Genomic DNA, 20,462 nt, shown 5'->3' on the forward strand with positions numbered 1-20,462 from the left:
GTAATTAAATTCCTCTCATTAAAATATTAAAAAAAAAAGTTCCAACAATCAAATTACTATATGATGTATATTATAGTATTCAAAAAAAAATATTACTATATTGTGTTAATGTACGTAATTAAATTCCTCTCATGATAATATTCAAAAATAAATAAAAATTCCAACAATCAAATTACTATATGATGTATATTATAGTATTAAAAAAAATAACAATCAAATTACTATATGATTTACATTATATTATTAAAAAAAAATATTACTATATTATGTTAATGTACGTAATTAAATTTCTCTCATGATAATATACCCTGCAATTCAATTATGGTATGGTTCAAAATATTTTAATCTTGCGTATTTTTTTATTTTATATTCGCAAATAAATATATAAAAAAATATATCATTATAAAGTTCTAATTAAAAAAATATATAAAAAAATATATCATTATAAAGTTCTAATTAAAACTTTTAAATAACACCAATATTGATTTTTTTATTTTTATGTATTAAATAAACATACAATTATATTAAATCGACCTAATTACGTATTAAATAAACATACAATTATATTAAATCGACCTAATTACATATAACAATTGAAATAATTCTTTTTCAAACTTTTCATGCGCATAAAACTAAACTTCGGTTCAAAATAAAACAAAAATAAATCTCATTGTTATTTATAATTCTATTTTCGATTATTATATTATTATATATATATAGATCTCTATCCTTTTTAAAGTCATTACATAATAATAATATGATAATTTAATGGAAATAGAATTTATAAAAAAGAAAAATATATACTCTATTAAAATTTAAAAAATTCTAAATCAAAATAGCTATGTCAAATTTAATTTATTCTAATAAGATAAAATTGAAATCTTCTATTCAATTTAGTATTTTTTTTATTATAGATATTTTTAATTTCATTTGTTTTATATTTTGAATTTTAATTAAAATTTTTAAATATGTATATATATATATATATTGCTAAAAAGAGAAAATAATAACTATAATACATATATACATATTGAATTATTGTTGCATGTCAAAAGTTCACCCAACAAAAATTGTTGCATGTCAATTTATTTACTTCATCTAACTTTTAAAACTAACTACAATATTATTACTACTATATATAAATTTCTTCCTGCATAAATGATGTTGGTTTTCAAAGTTTAAAAATGTTAAAGGTAAAATATATCATTATTATGATTTTAACATTTTACTAATAACAAATATAAGTCATTATTATGATTTTAACATTTTACTAATAACAAATATAAGCATTTATTATGATTTTAACATTTTACTAATAACAAATATAAGCATTATTGCATTAATTTAAAGGTTTTGCATTGTACTACAAATGCTGTAAACAAATTTTTAAAGGTTTTGCATTGTACTACAAATGCTGTAAACAAATTTTATAAAATACTGCATTGTACTACAAATGCTGTAAACAAATTTTATAAAATACTATAAATTATAAAAATTACAAATCTAAAATAATAGTTATTATTTAAATATTTTGAGCCCAAAACAAATTAATTTACGTTAATAACATAACTGAAGAAAAATTAACATAAAAATAAACTAATTGAACTAACTTACATTTGCGGAGTTTAAAAAAATAAACTAATTGAACTAACTTACATTTGCGGAGTTTAAAAAAAAAAACTAATTGAACTAACTTACATTTGCGGAGTTTAAAAAAAATAATGTTATTGGGTAAATGTCTCACATTTAAATATAATGTTATTAAATTAATTGAAATTCACATATTTAAGAATGATAATGTTATTAAATTAATTGAAATTCACATATTTAAGAATGATGATGTTATTAAATTAATTGAAATTCACATATTTAAGAATGATGAATCATCTCAAGATCTATCAATTTAAAATGAAGAATAATAAGAGATAATAGAACTAAAAGAAATAAACTTTCAATAAGTTAGTTAAAAACATATCATAGATCTACAAATATTAAACCACCAAGTCTATTATGGACCTATTATTTAAATGATGATCTAGAGATGGTTTGATTGTGTACATTTATGGGTTGGAAAATATTTAGAAACAAAACTAAATGGTTTCCAGACATCTATTACTATTTATGATAACAAACAAAATATTAAGGCAAAAACTTGTGTGTGACCGTCTCATGGACTCAATCCGTGAGACGGGTCGTATCTTTAATTAATGAGGTCAAAGATCCGACTCATTAATCAAATATTTGATCCATTAATCAAAGATCCGACCCGTCTTATGGATTGAGAATTGTAAGACGGTCTTACACAAGTGTTACTCAAAGTTTAAAATATCACCATAGTAAATTTTGACACAAAACTCAGATATCAATGTAAAATTTTAAAATAAGAATGTTTTTTCATGCAAGGAAAAAAATTATATAATATTTATCAATATCTATATAATAATAAAAATTATCCATTTCTCTTTTTATCCATTTATGTAGACATATATTATATTTATAGTATTTTGTACAATATAAAAATATATACACATTTTTTTTTAAAGAATTGTGATTACTGGTGTAATTATACACGTTAATTACTACAATGATTACTTATAAAAAATTTATTTTAAAATATATCTAAATTCATACTCTTAATTAAAAATTCAAAAATATTTAAAAAGTTTCTAAATATGTAATATAGTTAGGGACTACATTAATCCATATAAATTTAAAAATTAAATTCTTTTAATTTGTAAATGTAATTTTCTTAATTATAATTAACAAAATATAAAATATTATTAAAAATAAAATTATAAAATTAACAAAATATGTATTCATAAATATTTATATTTTTAAAAATACATATATACATATACTTGTGCAATATATTAATCATATAAAATTAAAATGCTAATTTTTTAATTTCTAAATTTAATTATTTTAATTATAATATATCAATATAAATTATAATTACAGAAATTATATTATAGAATTTGCATATATACATATTAATACATATTATTTCTATATACACTGTATTACACAATCATATAAGAAAATGAGTCTAATTAGAGTTTAAAATCACATATATAAAATTTATAATTTATATTTTTTTAATTTCTAAGTATAATTTTCTTAGTTATTATTCATATTGTTAGAATTATAATATATATGAAATACGATTAGGAATAATTCAATTTAATTATGTATATTTTTCTCTATAAATTTATATAAATATGTACATGATTAGAGATTATATTAATCATATACCCCCTCTGTCCCATTTTACCTGTCTTACTTTCCTTTTAAGTTTGTCCCAAAATAGTGTCCTCTTTCTAAAATTGAGCATAACTATCATTCTACATTTCCCAAATTACCCTTTTGACTTTTCAACTTTTTAGACCATTGATGAGGTAAGTACAATTATACTTTGTACAAATAACACCTACTTTTGAAGGGCAAAATTGGAAAGTTAGTATCATTTGTTATGTTGTATTAAAAACCGTGCTAAAAGTAAATGAGACAAACAATTAGGGACGGAGGGAGTAAAATTTTAATTTTGTATGCTATGATAATAGATACTTGACCAAATATATGAAAATTCAACTATATTATTATATTGTACATTTTAATATATTTATATTTTTAAAATTTTTATTTAAATTCATAATAACAAAATTTTTTCCGTGCACCGCACGGGTAAAACACTAGTAGTATATATAACCCAAAGTATTACTGTATTAATTATTTAATTACACTTGTAAAGAAGAATAATGAATAAATAATAAAATATTATCGTAAAAAACGGTTTGGTGTCAAAGGTAGTTAAGAGGGCCTACGAATAATCCTCCGACTGAATTTAATTCCAAGCGTTGGTTTAGCTTTCATCTTCTTCTTCCAAACCCTTCTGACCAATTCTTGTTATTAAAAAAAAAAAAAAAAAAAAAAAGATTCATCTGAATTAGGTGGGAAGTAGCTGTAAACTTGGTTTGCAGATGTTGATTCTTCTCCTGTATTTTATGCATGGTCGATCGGTCAGCTTTTGATCATAGCTTCAATTCTACTCATTTTTTTTCTGGTGTTTATGTCATTGTCAGCAGCAAATTCTTTAGCTTAGCTTCCAATCTATGTTTTAGATGTTACTCTCTGCTATTCAATTTTCATGTATTTTTCTTTCCCACCAAACTTTCTTCAATTCTTCCATCTATGTAATGTAAACATTGAAGAGTGAGTGCAGGGTTTGCAGGCTTCTGAAACATTAACAATGGGGAAAGATAACAACACTTCAGAAATGCAAAATGGGAGTGATAAAAAATGTTTGGGTAGAAGAGTGTTATCAGCTGGAGATTTGGTTCATCAAGGGAAATTGAATGGCAGTAAAGGAGTTTACAGTGGGAGGAAGAGGCCATTATGGTGGCTCTTTAGGCATGCTAGGTCCATTATCTTAACAATCTTGTTAGTGGGTTTTCTTTTTCTTTTGGATTCTCTCATGTTTGCCATTTCTGATTCTCTTCATCTCACTGCTTCATCAACACAATCAGAGGTATATTTGGGTTTTTTTTCTCACCATTTACTGCCCCACTACACAGCTTGAGGCACTTTGATGTATTCACCATTGCTTTTTCAGGGTGGGAGAATTGGCTTTGTGAACAATAAAGAGGAAAGAAGACCGGTTAGGATGTACGATCGGCTTCTAAACATGGCTGCCAGCTCTCTTGCAGAGGTATGCCTCATATTCCTTTTTCATATAGGCAGAGACGGGTGAAGGGTCAAGTCCAATAACAAGTGACTAGGGGATTGTAGGGTGGGGAGGCTTGAAGAGTTCAGTCCAGCACCTTCGCTACTAGCTATAGTTTTTGGCGTAATGATCCTATCATTTTTCAATACATTGTCTTGTTTTGTTGGGTGGAGGGCTAAAGGGTCATCAAGTTCAGCCACAGGTGGCTAGGGGGTTGTTGGGCGAAGGCCTAAAGGGCCAAGTCCAACAACAGGTGGCTAGAAGATCGATTGTTGGGCGGGAGGCCTGAAAGGCCCAGTCAAGTACCTTCGCTATTAGCTATAGCTTTTGGCGTAGCGATTTTATAATTTTTCAATACATTGTCTTGTTTTGTTGAGTGGAAGCCTAAAGGGCCAAGTCCAGCAGCAGGTGGCTATGAGATTGTTGGACGGAAGTCTGAAAGGCTAAGTCCAACAGCAAGTAGTAAGATCCTTTCTAAAGTGGATTTGGAATATCTAAATCTGTTAGGCCCGTACGGGTGGCTAGGGAATTGTTGGGGGAGGGCTGAAGGGCCCAGTCCAGCACCTTCGTTACTAGCTATAACTTTTGGCGTAATAATCCTAGCATTTTTAAATGCGTTGTCTTGTTTTGTTACAACAGAGGGAGTTTAAGCAAGATGCATCGAAGCTATGGCAAGAGCCATATCCTCGGGCCGCCTCCAAATGGAAGCCTTGTGCAGATAGAAAAAGTGCAGAAGGTATTATTTGTGGTGTTAATGATCACCCTTAGCTAGCTTGCTTCTTTAAGGCCATCATATAATATATATGTATCTGATATTGTTGTAAACAATTGCTGTGAACTGTGGTGTAAGTATTTAAATTTGTCAGGGCAGTGAAACGTAACGACACTGGGTACATATTGGTCAGTGCAAATGGAGGCTTAAATCAACAAAGAGTTGCTGTAAGTATATATACACACAATGCATTCACAATTCAGATATTCTTTAAGAGATTTCATTGCAGACATGTTATGTTCCTTCTTGATTATTCCCATAGGTCTGCAATGCTGTTGCTGTAGCATCTTTACTGAATGCAACATTGGTCATACCCAAATTTCTTTACAGCAATGTTTGGCAGGACCCGAGGTTCGTTCGAGACTAAACTGCAACTCATAGATTATTCGCCTCTAAAATTTCTTTATAGCTGTTGGGGCAGAGGCCGGTGAAGGGCAAGTCCAGCACCAGGTGACTAGGGAATTGTTGGACAGAGGCCTGAAGGGCCAAGTCCAATACTCTGCCTCGAGAAAATGTCAAATAGCTACCAATTCACAGTCTGCTTTCCTATTTCATTCACTGAAAATAAACTTGTGAGTTACATTATATACGCCTTATGTTTGTTCGGGTGGAGCACAGCCAGTTTGAGGACATATATGAGGAGGAGCATTTCATGGAAACACTGAAGGATGAAGTGAATATTGTAAAGGATCTACCTCCCCATCTCAAACTACTCGATTTGGAAACAGCTGGGAGCATAGTAAGTGACAACTTTGCTTTAATTTCATGGTGTCAACGAACGAAAAGACTTATCGAGCTTTAATTTTTCAGGTAACTGATGCAGATCTGTCGAAGGAAGCAACACCTGATGAATACATCAAGACTGTATTGCCCATCCTCTTACACAATGGAGTTGTTCATTTTCTTGGATTTGGAAACAGGCTTGGTTTTGATCCACTGCCCTCTCACTTGCAGGTCTTTCTTTCTAAGCTTCTTAGTTCTTATGTTGTTCCTCATTCTTTCTTCACATCCGATGAAGTGTAATTGATTTTGTAATTGCCCCTTGTTGGGTGGAGGCCAGTGAAGGGCCAAGTCCAGCACCAGGTGGCTAGAGGATTATTGGGCAGAGGCCTGAAAGGCTAAATCTAGTACCAGGTGGTTAGGGGTTGTTGGGCAGAGGCCTGAAGGACCAAGTCCAGTACCACTAAGTGGCTAAGGAATTGTTGGGCGGAGGTTTTAAGGCCCAAGTCCAGCACCAGGTGGCTAGATGATTGTTGGACAGGGGCCTGAAATTAAAGGCTAAATCTAGCACCGGGTGGCTAGGGGTTGTTGGGTGGAGGCCTGAAGGGCCTAGTCCAGCACCTGCCTCTTGAAAATGTGGTTGTATAATGAAGCAAAGTTGTGTCTTCGCTACAAGATTTAGCTTTTGACGTAGTGATAAGCGTTTCGTTCCTAACAGTTCTTTGATTGAATGACAGAGACTAAGGTGCAAGTGCAACTTCCATGCCCTAAAGTTTGTACCAAAGATCCAAGAAACTGCTTCTCTACTAGTTAAACGTATACGCAATCATGGTGGCAGTAGGAGCATGCTGGACAAACAACTCCTTGGAAATTTCATTTCCCACAACCATAATCAACTTCTCCCTATGGACACCTCTACCCGGTACCTCGCGTTGCACTTGAGATTCGAAATCGACATGGTAGCTTACTCCATGTGCGAATTCGGTGGGGGAGAAACCGAAAGAAAGGAGCTCCAAGCTTACAGAGAAGTCCATTTCCCTCTGGTTCTTGAAAGACTGAACAAATCAAAGCATGTTTTTTACAACCCCTTCTGCCTATAGCTCTCAACATTATTATATTTTTGTGTCTCGCGAATAGATTGTGAGTAATTGTTGTTTATTGATGGGTGCAGGACTATAATTTCTCCAGAGGAACTAAGGAGAAGTGGAAGGTGTCCATTAACACCAGAAGAAGCAGCACTGGTTCTTGCTAGCCTTGGTTTTAAGCATGAAACTTATATCTACCTTGCTGGCTCAGGCATTTATGGAGGTGAATCCAGGATGCAACCTTTAAGAACCCTTTATCCCAATCTAGTCACCAAGGAAGATCTTCTTTCACCAATTGAACTTGCTCCTTTCAGAAATTATTCATCTCAGGTAAGATATGCTACTTTGCCAGCCATTTGCTAAACATTTGAAACCATTGTTGTTATATATTGTACGAGTTCTTTTTCACTTTTGATCCTCGACTTTTGTAGCATTTCCACTCACATTCTTCAATTATACTTTTTTTTTTTCACTATTAGTCCCTTGTGGCTCGTTTTCCAACCAAATATGTGTGCACACACTTGTTTTAGGTGATATATTGCTAGAAAACTTGCTAGAATGACTAAACGTAATGAGAAATTCAAATCCCTTTGTCTTTCTAGCGAGTTTTAATTTCCAACCAAATACGTGTGCACATATCTGTCGGTTTTAGGTGATATATATATTTTCGGAAAACTCGTTAAAAAAATTATAAACTCATAAAAGAATTTCAAATACAATAGACTAGTGAAAAAATGGTGATCAAAGTGAAAGAGTCAAACACTATGTAACACATTATGATGTGACTACATTTTATCAGTCATCCACAATATAATTTGCTAGGATTGGACAACTGGGTTGTAATTCACATGACCAAATCACACTAAGAGATTAAATATATGTTCTTATAAACCTTATATGTTTCTCTTATTATTTTTACACCTTGCCCCGATAGTATATGTTAAAGGGTAAATTGTGCTGACTCAACTAAGCAACAGAGCGAGACTAGACTTTTGCTTACTGTGCACAAAAACATACCTTCATTTAAGAAAGTTCTCTCACACTTGACACTACTACTGATGAGACTCGATCTAGTATGAAATTTCACTTCTGCGACCAATTGAGTTGCCCATGCAGGCTTCAACTCGAGATTCTTAACCATGTGTAACGATGTAATGTGAAGGGATGGACAGCTAAAAACCCATTTTGTTTTTCATTAACATATATATATATATGCTTGGTTTGCAGCTTGCAGCATTGGACTTCATAGCGTGCGCAACGGCGGATGTGTTCGCCCTAACAGACTCAGGCAGCCAGCTATCATCTCTGGTTTCAGGATTCCGATCATACTACGGCGGGGGGCGTGCTCCCACGCTCAGGCCAAGCAAGAAGAGGCTGGCAACAATTTTGTGGGAGAACAACACCATAGGTTGGAGCAGTTTTGAGGAAAGAATAAGAAAGATGATTGATGAAGGACAAAAAGTGCGCTCCAGGGCTTTTGGTCGAAGCATTTATCGCCATCCAAGATGCAAACACTGCATGTGCAAACTTCAGTAGTACACTTGCTATTCTTCATATTCTCCATCTAATTCTTTCAATACCAACCTTGTATTGCATATATCAGTTCAACAAATTAAAGAATCATTCTTTTCAATTTTTTATATGTATAGTAGTTGGTTATTTCAAAGGGAAAATCGCACTTTTGGTCCCCCAATTAGTACAACTTTTGCAATGTTGTCCTTATCTTTCAATTTGGACACTTTTGATCCCTCAGTTATTGACCCGTTAATCAATTTAGTCCTTCTGTCAGTTAACAACCATGACCTCCGTTTAGACCATGGGTATAATTGAAATTTCACATATTAGGAAAATGCACTTTTGGTCCCTCACCAATAACTTAAGTTTCATTGTAATTCTTGGAGCTTAATTTCTTTCCCATGCTGAACACAATCAACACTAGGCTAGATGCCAAGAACATTGCCACCATTCTCCGGCATTGTGAGGTGAAGGTGTTCTTCGTGGACTATGAATATGTGGAGAAGGCTAGGAAAGCGGTGGAGTTGTTGATGGCGGAGAATACTATGCACTGTGGAGCTGTTCGTCGTTATTAACTTCCGGCAAGACATCTAACCGGCCCGCTAATATGAAAGTTAGGACAACCAGCCTGCAAGTATATAACTATGGTTGAAGTGAACATATATGCATATCGACAAAAAAAAAAAAAAAATGTTAGAAAGCTTAGAGAGGGAAAGTTAGATAATGGAGGTCCAAAGGCCACATGCCGTCTGCATTACCTATCCAGCTCAAGGCCACATACACGCCATGCTCGAGCTAGCCAAGCTTCTTCATCACAGGGGTTTTCACATTACCTATGTTCTCACTCAACTTAACTATACCCACATCATGAAAGCCAGAAACTTCATCCCTCTCAGTCAATCACCCACTTTCCGTTTCGAAACCATACCCGACGGCCTTCCCTCACGGGAAAACCCCGACACCACTCTAGACATCGTCGAGCATTATTGCTTTTCGACAGCCAAGAATTGCTAGACTAACTTTTGATATATTGTTTTTCCCGATTAGCGCCGTCGCCAGTTTGATGCACATATATTCTTCTAAACTCCGTGACAAGGTTTTCAAAAACAAAGGTGTGAAAAAATCTCTCTTAGCTTATGGCATTCCATCCATTTGTAGATCACATCTGGGCTAGCCCTATTATTTTATAGCCCTAGTCAAAGTAAAAGCAATAGCTCCACACACACACACACACACACACACACACATATATATAATGAGAATAGTTAGCGCGAGGGACGAGTCAAAAGCCGAGGTGGGTTTGTTGAATCCGGTAATGGGGCTTAGAGCTTGCTCCTTTAAATTTCCTGTGGCCGGTGAGAAAGAATCTTGATTGTTTACATGCAGAAATCTCCGACTTAGTGTGAGATTCATCTCCATCGATCTCCATTTCCTTGTAGAAAACAAGCAATTAAGCTCCAAGAATTACAAGTAAATTAAGTTATTGGTGAGGGACCAAAAGTGCATTTTCCTAATATGTGAAATTCCAATTATACCCATGGTCTAAACGGAGGTCATGGTTGTTAACTGATAGAAGGACTAAATTGACTAACGGGCCAATAACTGAGGGATCAAAAGTGTCCAAATTGAAAGATAAGGACAACATTGCAGAAGTGGTACTAATTGGGGGATCAAAAGTGCGATTTCCCCTATTTCAAATTTATAAACTCTCAAAAAAAAAACTAATTTTGAAAAATTACACTTTAGAGTGGGTGTAATTTTTGTTGCTAATTAAGATGAGGTTACAATAGTACCATAATGGTATATTTAGTTATTATTTTGATAAATGAAGTTATTTTTAACAAAAATTTAAACAATAGGTAACTGACAAAGATTTGAAATGGGAAAGCCGGAAAGAGGAGAGGGTATGTATTACGGGGGAAGTTATGGTTTGGAATTATACTTGGCTTCCTTCTGATCCGCCATCTTGATGCCTAAAGGAAGTGGGGGTAATTGTGATGGAGATATGAGTTATGGGCTTGGTATTGGACTTAGTTTGGTCAAGGTTCAAGGGAGATGGGTCGACGAAGGAGAGGCCGGTTCGAAGCATGGCTGGGGTGTTGCCCGCCAACGCATGTCCGACCGCAATCATTATTGTGTGAACCATGGTTACTTTTAACTGATTGTATGTAAATGACTTATAAGGAAATAAATATATTGTGCTAATTTATTAACTCTTAAATTACTTTTACAATTTTATTTATTTATCTATCTATCTATCTATCTATTATTATTATTATTATTATTGAAATCAAAAAGAAAATTATTATTGTTGTTACAAAAAAAAAAAATGATAAAGCAAATGAAAAACAATAAGAGAAATATAAATATTAAAGATGGCAAGTGTAAAATAATTATTTTATAATTAAGATGAATCAGCTAACAAAAAACTATACTCTTATTAATTTTTCAAATTTTGACTTATTGCTTCAATAAGTTAATTAATATAATTAATGATAAAATGCTTAAAGTAGTTTATTGAACAATTAAATTGGCCAAACTTAATTAAATAAGCTAAAATTAACTTACAGCTATGCTATCAAATAGACCGAGCAGCCATAATCTTCTAGCAGTTTGATATATCCTCCTGATATGGTCAAGTTTCATCACCCACGTGACTCATCATAGGAGAATGCATGTGTCATGCTACGTAGTTGCCAAGTGCCATCCAACACAACAACTGTACTAGCCATGCATGCATATATAGGAAAAATAAACAATGTTTCTTTATTCATTCAATTCGCATCAAAATCATAAACATGACAAAATTAAACAATAATATAGGCAGAATTGAGTCAAATATATAATAAATGCAGAAAGTGGGTGAGTGCGTGGGTGATCAGATCAGAGCAGAGCAGAGAAGAAAGAAGAAAGATGAAGGAGAGGTTGGGGATGATGGTGCTGTTAGTGGTAGTGGTGTGTTTGGAAGTAGGAATGAACACACTCAATAAAGCTGCCACCACAAGAGGGATGAGTAACTTCATCTTTGTTGTCTATTCTAATGCCTTGGCTTTACTTCTCCTTCTTCCTTCAACTATTCTCTATCACAGGTAGCTATATCTTCTCTTTATATATACACACATTCGACTTTTATTTTCACGACTACGAGATTATTTTCATATTTGGTTAAACAAAAGATCGTGAGAACAATATGAGTGCACATAATATCCTAAATGGATGTATAATGGAGGTGTTTAATTGGTAAATACTTGTTAGCTGATTGGCTAGTGGTTTTTAGTTGATATCATTAGCTGATTATAGAAAGATATTTGATATATTAGCTGCTTTGGATTACATGTAAAATGACTTTTTCAAAACAACTTGATAAATTAGTTGTTTTTGATTACATGTAAAGTGACTTTTTCAAAAAGTTGTTTTGAGTATTTTTTTTGGGAATTCTAGTGTTTTTGGAGTAATAAGCTTTTAGAAAAAGGTAAGTACTCGGACACACTCATATTAGATGCTTAACCTAGTTAAAGAGCTAATAGTGGTCAAACAAGTCAAAATTTGCTCATAAGCTAACTAGGTTACCGTTTATAACTACTCCCAAAGTCTTGACCATCATCTAGGCATGTATCTTTGGGAGAAGTTAGAGTGCATTCATATAATAAAATGCGTGTACTCATGTAGTTGGTCGCACGGTTTCACGTTAATCAAAGTGATGACTGAACTTAACCCTCCATCATAGTTCATTAATGGTTAAAGGTTTTAGTAAAAAAAACAATACGAATCAATTTTATAAATTGAAAATTTGTAAGAGTGTGATTCATTTTATAATTATCACAAATTTAAAAGTTTAGTAATGATAAGATCTTAACGTTTAAATTTTTTAAGATGGAGAATGTGGATATATACATACTTTTTACATGGAAGATATTCATCATGACTGTAATGTATGCAGACTGAAGCCTCCACCTGTATTGACGTTTGGTATTTTCGGTAGAATTTGTGTAACAGCTCTGCTAAGGTAATTGATTCATTTATTTACTATTTTTTAAATTTTTGTGCACTCTAATTATAAGCTAATTTATTATATTCCGACCCACTCTTGGTTCTTCAATTATAATAACATTTTCACTTTTAATCTCAATTTTGATTTATTCAGTTTTAGTACTCGACTTCTTAAAAAAAATTCTTTTTAATTTAAAATGTCAGTGAATATGACATGGAAATGTTTAATTTGGTTAAATTTTCACGTATGGAAAGACCTGCCAGTCAATTTTATCATTGGTTAAAAATTTACCGTCCATCATGTTTATCATTGGTTAAAAATTTTTGTAAACAAAGACCTGAAGTCAATTTTATAAATATTAATAAATTTTTATATTTATAATATTTATAAAATTGACTTCAACCTTTTTTCATTATCTTTTAGCAACCATCAATCATTAATCTACTCAAATAGATAGATCATATCAGTTCAACCACTCTTCCCTTGGGAATGTGCGAACTACTTTGTACAACTTGTAATGTTGAATTGTGTAACTGCTACTACCTAATTGTCAAATTTGTAATGGCTGATTGTACACTTAAAAAATGACTATCAAAACACACTATAGAGCATTATTTTTCAAAAAAATGCGGTGACAATTTTTTAATTAATTTGAACTTACGATTGTGAATACATAGTTGTGCAACCGCTACTATTGAATTGGGCAGTTTGCACACGAAACCTCACTAGTATGAAAACAGCTTTCTGCGTTTGTTGTACAGATCTTTTTGGATAGTACAATCTGCGTCTATTGTGAAAATGACGTAGATTGTGTGCACTTTTTGCATTTGTTCCTAGTGAGGAACAGATTATTTTAAGAATATATACATAATAGGCATCTCTTCCTACCCAGCTGTGCAGCCCAAACTTTGCAATATATAGGCATTGAGTATAGCTCTCCAACTTTGGCCTCCGCAATGGCTAACCTTATTCCCGCCTTCACATTCATATTTGCGGCGGTCGCCGGGTAAATATTTTTCTCCATATAATAACTGTATACATAATATTGTAAATGTTTAATTTTAATATTTTTTTTTTATTACGTGACAACTATTTCAACTATTAAATTTGAGAGAACATGATTAATTGTTTGCAATTCGAGAGAATATAATTTTTTTTGGGAACACTCATCATTTTTATAAAGTAATATCTGTTTTATACTTTTTCAAACTTTTTTGGTGAGAGAACATGATTAATTGTTTGCAATAATATGTTATCATAGATGGAGTAATATTTCTGGAGTTTTTTTTTTTTTTTTTTTTTTTACCTAACCCTTAATTTTTTTTTGATCTTTTTGGTCTAATTCATCATTTTGGGCTTACACATAAAAGCAAATTGTAATTATGAGTTGTAATGGAAGTATCCAAAGAAATTAATTGATGTTTAATTGATGATTAGGATGGAAATATTATCATTGAAAGAACCGAGTAGCTTAGCCAAATCTATTGGGACGATCGTTTTGATAACAGGGGCTTTTGTGATTACCTTCTATAAGGGCCCTCCATTATTGTTGTTTCGACACGCATACTATAACTCTATCCCACACCCTCTACTCCCCCAACAATCAAACTGGATCCTCGGAAGCTTTCTCCTCGTCAATTATAGTTTCTTCATCTCGATGTTGCTCCTTGTCCAGGTAAATCTTTGTTGGAATAATTCTTTTGTCACGGTGTATAGAGAAAATTGCATTTTTAGTTATTCAGAAATTATATTACCTTAAGCAATGTAAGACCTCTCTCTTATTAGAATCTAGTCAATCAATTTGATCTTTAGCAAATTGTTAATTGAGGGGTGTTTGTTAAATAGCTGTTAACTGATTTGGGTTAGTGAGTTTGACTAGTTGATAGCATTAGCCGATTGTAGAAACATGTTTGGTAAATTAGCTGTTAGTTGATAGTTGATTACATGCAAAATGACTTTTTTTGAGCAGATTTTTGAATTTTAGCATTTTGAAGCAATAAGCCGTTATAAAAAAATTAATTAATCAAACACTCATATCGGCTATTTAACCAAGTCAAACAACTAATAATTGCCAAACAAGTCAAAATTTGTTGATAAGCTAACTATCTTACCAAACATGGCCTTAGTCTTTTTGGTAGTGTTGAGTGGAGGTCGGTGATCGAAGGGCCAAGTCCAGCACCAGGTGGCTATCTACGAAAATTGTTGGGTGGAGGCTTAAAGTGGGCCAAAACCAGTTGGTCAGCCCTAAATTGTCCAGCCGTGAAGCGAGTTAAGGTCTAAAATTTTTTGCTTGTTAGAATACGCGTCTTGCAGGCTTAACCCATGTGAATTGGTGGTGGGTTAGTCTGCGTGGGCCTGTATGTTGAGTTGCTGCCTGGTGTGTGTGTGTTTGTGGCGTGTGTATACATTACTAAACATTAAACAAACTAAATATTTTAATTTCTAAACACGAAAAAATCTAATATTGTTTAGGTTAAATTATTAGAATATATAAAATATAACAATAAATTTTTTCGGAATAAGGATCAAATTGGCCACTGAACGTAACCTAAAAGTGCAATTAGGCCACTGAATCAAAAAAAAGTTCAATTAGACCATTGAACATTCCAAATGTATTCAATTTCACCTGATAGTAGGTTACCATGCATTTCATCAGGTTATTTGCTTATATAGACTATGAGTTGACATTTTAAAATAAATTTTAATAATAAATTATTAAAATAAAAATTAAAGTAATTTTAAAAATTGAAAAAATAATATAAAAAAAAAAACCTGCGGCCACCCCTACCCCTTTTAATAATACCCTTGTCACCTTGATAGAAAACCTGTGGATGAATCAAATTTAATTAATTAATTAATTAATTTATTATTATTATTATTATTATTATTATTATTTACGGAAACTCAATCTTTTTCACAAAACAATTTTTACTTTATTATGGTGTGTGTTTATTTAATTTTTTAAATTATTTTAATATTTTATTTTAATAGTTTATTATTAAAAATTATTTTAAAATGTCGTAAACAAGTATCTGATGAAATGGATGGTAACCTGCTACCAGGTGAAATTGCATACATTTGGAGTGTTCAGTGGCCTAACCGCACTTTTTTTTGGTTCAGTGGCTTAATTGCACTTTGAGATAACGTTCAGTGGCCAATTTGGATCTTATTCCAATTTTTTCTTTTAAAATTGGCCCACCAGTTCGCATGACAATCATATTTTAAAAGTCATTTTTTTTCCTTTTAAAATTGGCCCACAAGCTCACATGACAATCATTATCGTGTGGATCATGGTTCACGCAGTTGTATGGATTATACTATCAAATAATGCACATTCAGTATAAAAATAATGTACTTTTAGTATATTAAAAATGTACATTATTAAACAAATAATGTACATTTAGTATATTAAAAATGTATTTTTTGCTTTAAAAAAATGTACTTTTGTTATGGTCCACACAGCACTATGTGGACCATGGTACACACAATAATTTGCTTTCGCTTGAGGGGAGTTACGATTAAAGAATTCTAACTCGCAAGCTTCACTAGTTGGCCCGCAAAAATTATAACTTGTGATTGAGTAGGCTAGCCCGCATTGACACACTTACTTACTAGGAGGGACGAAATCAATAACTTATTATAGAAATCAGGAATTACGTTTCAAAAAATTAAATGAGAGGTCTTACTAGCATAATGTGTAACAAATGTGAATTTTCTAATAGTTGCTTAATTTGTAGTTGAAGTGTTATGTTTTTCAACATATCAGGCATGGATCTTGAAGGACTACCCAGGAGAGTTAATCTTAACCGTTATCACTTGTGCCCTTGTCACTATACTATCAACTATAGTTGCCATGGTTGCTGAAAGGAATGTAAATGCTTGGAAGCTAAGACCAGATATGGAGTTGATAGCTATTTGTTACAATGTGAGTATCATATGTAGAACAATAATAAAGTAGTATAGTCCAGGACATAACTCAATGGTCGAAAGTCTAGCGTGAGTGTAGTGACCAGTAATTACTCGGATCAAATCCTCAACGACAACAAAAGAGGATATCAGTATGGAGAAGAAAGCAAAGCACTCAAATTCTACTTCAATCCCCAGGGTAAGGGGGGGAAGGGCACTCATTAGGTTTAGGGTTTAATCCTATGTAGAACAATAATAATGAAGTAGTAGAGCCTAGGACATAATTCGGTGTTCGAAACTCTAAGTATGAGTGTAGTATCCAGCGATTACTCGGATCGGATCCTCAATGAAGGAGGATATTAGTCTAGAAAAAAAACAAAGCACTCAAACCCTACATGCCTACCTCAATCCTCAAGACAATCCTCAAGACAGGGGGTGAGTGAGTGCGCACTCAGGTTTAGAGTTTAATCCTATAATGAAGTAGTATATATAATTTTGTGAAGAATTTTAAAGTGTTAGATTGAAAGCATATCAATTTTTACTGGATATAATATTATATATTCGGCGTAAATAAATATACTATAGGTGGTTGTACCTGATACCAATAAATATCGATCTTAGCGTTGCTTATACTTTTGTGTGTTACTTAGATTAACTTGAAGTGATTATGGCAGGCAATCATAATGGTTGGGTTTCGGAGTGTTGTGTGTGCTTGGGCTGTGAGGAAGAAAGGACCGGTTTTTGTTGCAATGTTCATTCCCCTGGGAATGGTGGCTGCTGTTATCATGGGGGTGACTTTTCTTAAAGATGATCTTTATACTGGAAGGTTAGCTACTTATCTTTTTAGTAACGTTATTGTCACAGTTTTCACATTAATTAAATAGGTTATTCTTTATTGAAAAACACTATGGTTATGTTTGGAAAATCTAGTTGAAAATGTAACTGAAAGCTGAAAGGTAGCTAAAAGTTGAAATGTTAAAAAGTTATAAACTAGAAGCTGAAAACTGAAGAGCTGTTAAGTTAGCTAATTATGCTTAAAAGTGTTTGGTAGATTTTTTTTTTTGATAAGTTGATAAATGTAAAAGAACTAAAAATGACATTTTCATATAATTTAAATAGTTTTAAATTTTTTAATAGATTTGTTTATATATTAAAATTTAATATTTTAAAATGAAACTATTATTCTTGTCTATCTGGATATCCTTTATTCACCAAATAATATCTCCCTAAAAAGATATAACACTAAATTTTTATAAAGAATAAAATTATATGATTTTTATTTGAGTTAAAGTAATAGGAATATAATACCTTGTGGCGGCTTGGGAAAGCTCATTGATGGTCACATTTTACCTTGATTTATGAATGGATGATTGGAGTTGGAACTTTACGGGCGTTTGGTTGGAAAGAATTATGTGGAAAATAAATTGCAATTCCATGAAAAAAGAATAAAGTGAGAATAAAGTGGGAGTTAAAATTTCAGAGTTTGGTATGTAGAAATAATATTACTGAGAATTTCGATTCCAATATTTGGTATACATGAAAATTGAAAGAGAATAAGTAGTAAATTGAAAGAGAATAAGTAGTATGAAGTCCAAAATGCCCATTATTATTATTATTATTATTATTATTATTAATGCAAGTTTTCAATCACTATTTTATTTTTTTTGAAAGAAAACGTAGCTATTCCATTAATTCATAACATAAAACGTTTACATCAACGATCAATGAAATGGTAAACCATTCCTTACAGTCAGACATAGAAACAACTTTTCTATGCTATATAAAACTTGAATCGCAGACTGTTTCATAACTAGGAAGCTATGTTCCTTCAAGGAGCTTAAAGCTTTATCAAAGATCTGGGTCTTCGTCATCATTCTTTTTTGCTCGCCCAGGATAAGATCAACACTTGCCGAAACCAAACTAAACGATTTATGCTAATGAAAATGAAAAGCCCGTGAAAGTAATGAGTGGAAAAATGCTCGTGAAAGTAACGAGAGGAAAACACAATAATAGAGAAAATAAAAAGTGAGTAAAGTCAAAGTAGGGTTGGGAGTTCAAGACTACCAACACAAACCCAATACCTACCTACTATTATTTTATTCAAAGGGAAAGAAAACGGAAGAAGAAGATCTGTGGCGGTGGTCGGAGGCGGACGGAGCTGCGACGATGGTCGGGGCGGAAGAAGAGCGAGAGCAAACGTAGAAGGTGACCAAAACCGCCGGCTCAAAGCTCCATTAGAGCTCCGGCCGGAGGCCGGCGGTGGAAGCCGAAGTTGAGCAGCAGAGAATTGAAAGAGAATAAGTAGTATGAAGTCCAAAATGCCCATTATTATTTTTATTATTTATTATTATTATTAATGCAAGTTTTCAATCACTATTTTATTTTTTTGAAAGAAAACGTAGCTATTCCATTAATTCATAACATAAAACGTTTACATCAACGATCAATGAAATGGTAAACCATTCCTTACAGTCAGACATAGAAACAACTTTTCTATGCTATAAAAACTTGAATCGCAGACTGTTTCATAACTAGGAAGCTATGTTCCTTCAAGGAGCTTAAAGCTTCATCAAAGATCTGGGTCTTCGTCATCATTCTTTTTTGCTCGCCCAGGATAAGATCAACACTTGCCGAAACCAAACTAAACGATTTATGCTAATGAAAATGAAAAGCCCGTGAAAGTAACGAGGGAAAAATGCTCGTGAAAGTAACGAGAGGAAAACACAATAATAGAGAAAATAAAAAGTGGTAAAGTCAAAGTAGGGTTGGGAGTTCAAGACTACCAACACAAACCCAATACCTACCTACTATTATCACTATTTTTTTTTTTGAAAGAAAACGTAGCTATTCCATTAATTCATAACATAAAACGTTTACATCAACGATCAATGAAATGGTAAACCATTCCTTACAGTCAGACATAGAAACAACTTTTCTATGCTATATAAAACTTGAATCGCAGACTGTTTCATAACTAGGAAGCTATGTTCCTTCAAGGAGCTTAAAGCTTCATCAAAGATCTGGGTCTTCGTCATCATTCTTTTTTGCTCGCCCAGGATAAGATCAACACTTGCCGAAACCAAACTAAACGATTTATGCTAATGAAAATGAAAAGCCCGGAAAAATGCTCGTGAAAGTAACGAGAGGAAAACACAATAATAGAGAAAATAAAAAGTGTAAAGTCAAAGTAGGGTTGGGAGTTCAAGACTACCAACACAAACCCAATACCTACCTACTATTATTTTATTCAAAGGGAAAGAAAACGGAAGAAGAAGATCTGTGGCGGTGGTCGGAGGCGGACGGAGCTGCGACGATGGTCGGGGCGGAAGAAGAGCGAGAGCAAACGTAGAAGGTGACCAAAACCGCCGGCTCAAAGCTCCATTAGAGCTCCGGCCAATGGTAAACCATTCCTTACAGTCAGACATAGAAACAACTTTTCTATGCTATAAGAAACTTGAATCGCAGACTGTTTCATAACTAGGAAGCTATGTTCCTTCAAGGAGCTTAAAGCTTCATCAAAGATCTGGGTCTTCGTCATCATTCTTTTTTGCTCGCCCAGGATAAGATCAACACTTGCCGAAACCAAACTAAACGATTTATGCTAATGAAAATGAAAAGCCGTGAAAGTAAGAAAAAATGCTCGTGAAAGTAACGAGAGGAAAACACAATAATAGAGAAAATAAAAAGTGGTAAAGTCAAAGTAGGGTTGGGAGTTCAAGACTACCAACACAAACCCAATACCTACCTACTATT

At 32.9% G+C, this 20,462-nt stretch overlaps 2 protein-coding genes across 3 annotated transcripts in view; both read left to right on the plus strand.

Moving 5' to 3' along the window:
* Positions 1 to 4,156: 4,156 nt before the first annotated feature.
* Positions 4,157 to 8,983, plus strand: LOC116027755 (O-fucosyltransferase 8). 2 transcript variants are annotated; one of them, XM_031269499.1, is made up of 10 exons: positions 4,157 to 4,525; positions 4,610 to 4,705; positions 5,360 to 5,456; positions 5,571 to 5,659; positions 5,755 to 5,843; positions 6,111 to 6,231; positions 6,303 to 6,446; positions 6,950 to 7,281; positions 7,384 to 7,627; positions 8,525 to 8,983. In XM_031269499.1, the coding sequence occupies exons 1-10, from the start codon at positions 4,247 to 4,249 to the stop codon at positions 8,831 to 8,833; spliced, it is 1,800 nt and encodes a 599-aa protein (XP_031125359.1). In that variant the 5' UTR covers positions 4,157 to 4,246; the 3' UTR covers positions 8,834 to 8,983. The 2 variants fall into 2 exon arrangements, with proteins under 2 accessions (XP_031125359.1, XP_031125360.1); XM_031269500.1 differs by having other exon boundaries at positions 5,592 to 5,659.
* Positions 8,984 to 11,743: 2,760 nt separating this feature from the next.
* The window catches only part of LOC116027043 (WAT1-related protein At3g28050-like), a 16,214-nt gene continuing 7,495 nt past the window's right edge, over positions 11,744 to 20,462 (plus strand). The window contains exons 1-6 of the mRNA XM_031268468.1: positions 11,744 to 11,901; positions 12,753 to 12,818; positions 13,696 to 13,809; positions 14,241 to 14,478; positions 16,570 to 16,728; positions 17,384 to 17,535. Coding sequence (XP_031124328.1) covers positions 11,744 to 11,901; positions 12,753 to 12,818; positions 13,696 to 13,809; positions 14,241 to 14,478; positions 16,570 to 16,728; positions 17,384 to 17,535 — 887 coding nt within the window. The remainder of the gene's footprint in view (positions 11,902 to 12,752; positions 12,819 to 13,695; positions 13,810 to 14,240; positions 14,479 to 16,569; positions 16,729 to 17,383; positions 17,536 to 20,462) is intronic.

The sequence above is a fragment of the Ipomoea triloba genome, chromosome 8 (assembly GCF_003576645.1).
Source record: "Ipomoea triloba cultivar NCNSP0323 chromosome 8, ASM357664v1".
Lineage (NCBI taxonomy): Eukaryota > Viridiplantae > Streptophyta > Magnoliopsida > Solanales > Convolvulaceae > Ipomoea > Ipomoea triloba.

Bases quoted from the DNA above. Each gene is read 5' to 3' on its own strand.
- LOC116027755 (XM_031269499.1), top strand. From the start codon at position 4,247: ATGGGGAAAGATAACAACACTTCAGAAATGCAAAATGGGAGTGATAAA. The intron at 6,232-6,302 runs GTAAGTGACAAC...TTAATTTTTCAG, and splicing joins TGGAAACAGCTGGGAGCATA to GTAACTGATGCAGATCTGTC. The intron at 6,447-6,949 runs GTCTTTCTTTCT...ATTGAATGACAG, and splicing joins CACTGCCCTCTCACTTGCAG to AGACTAAGGTGCAAGTGCAA.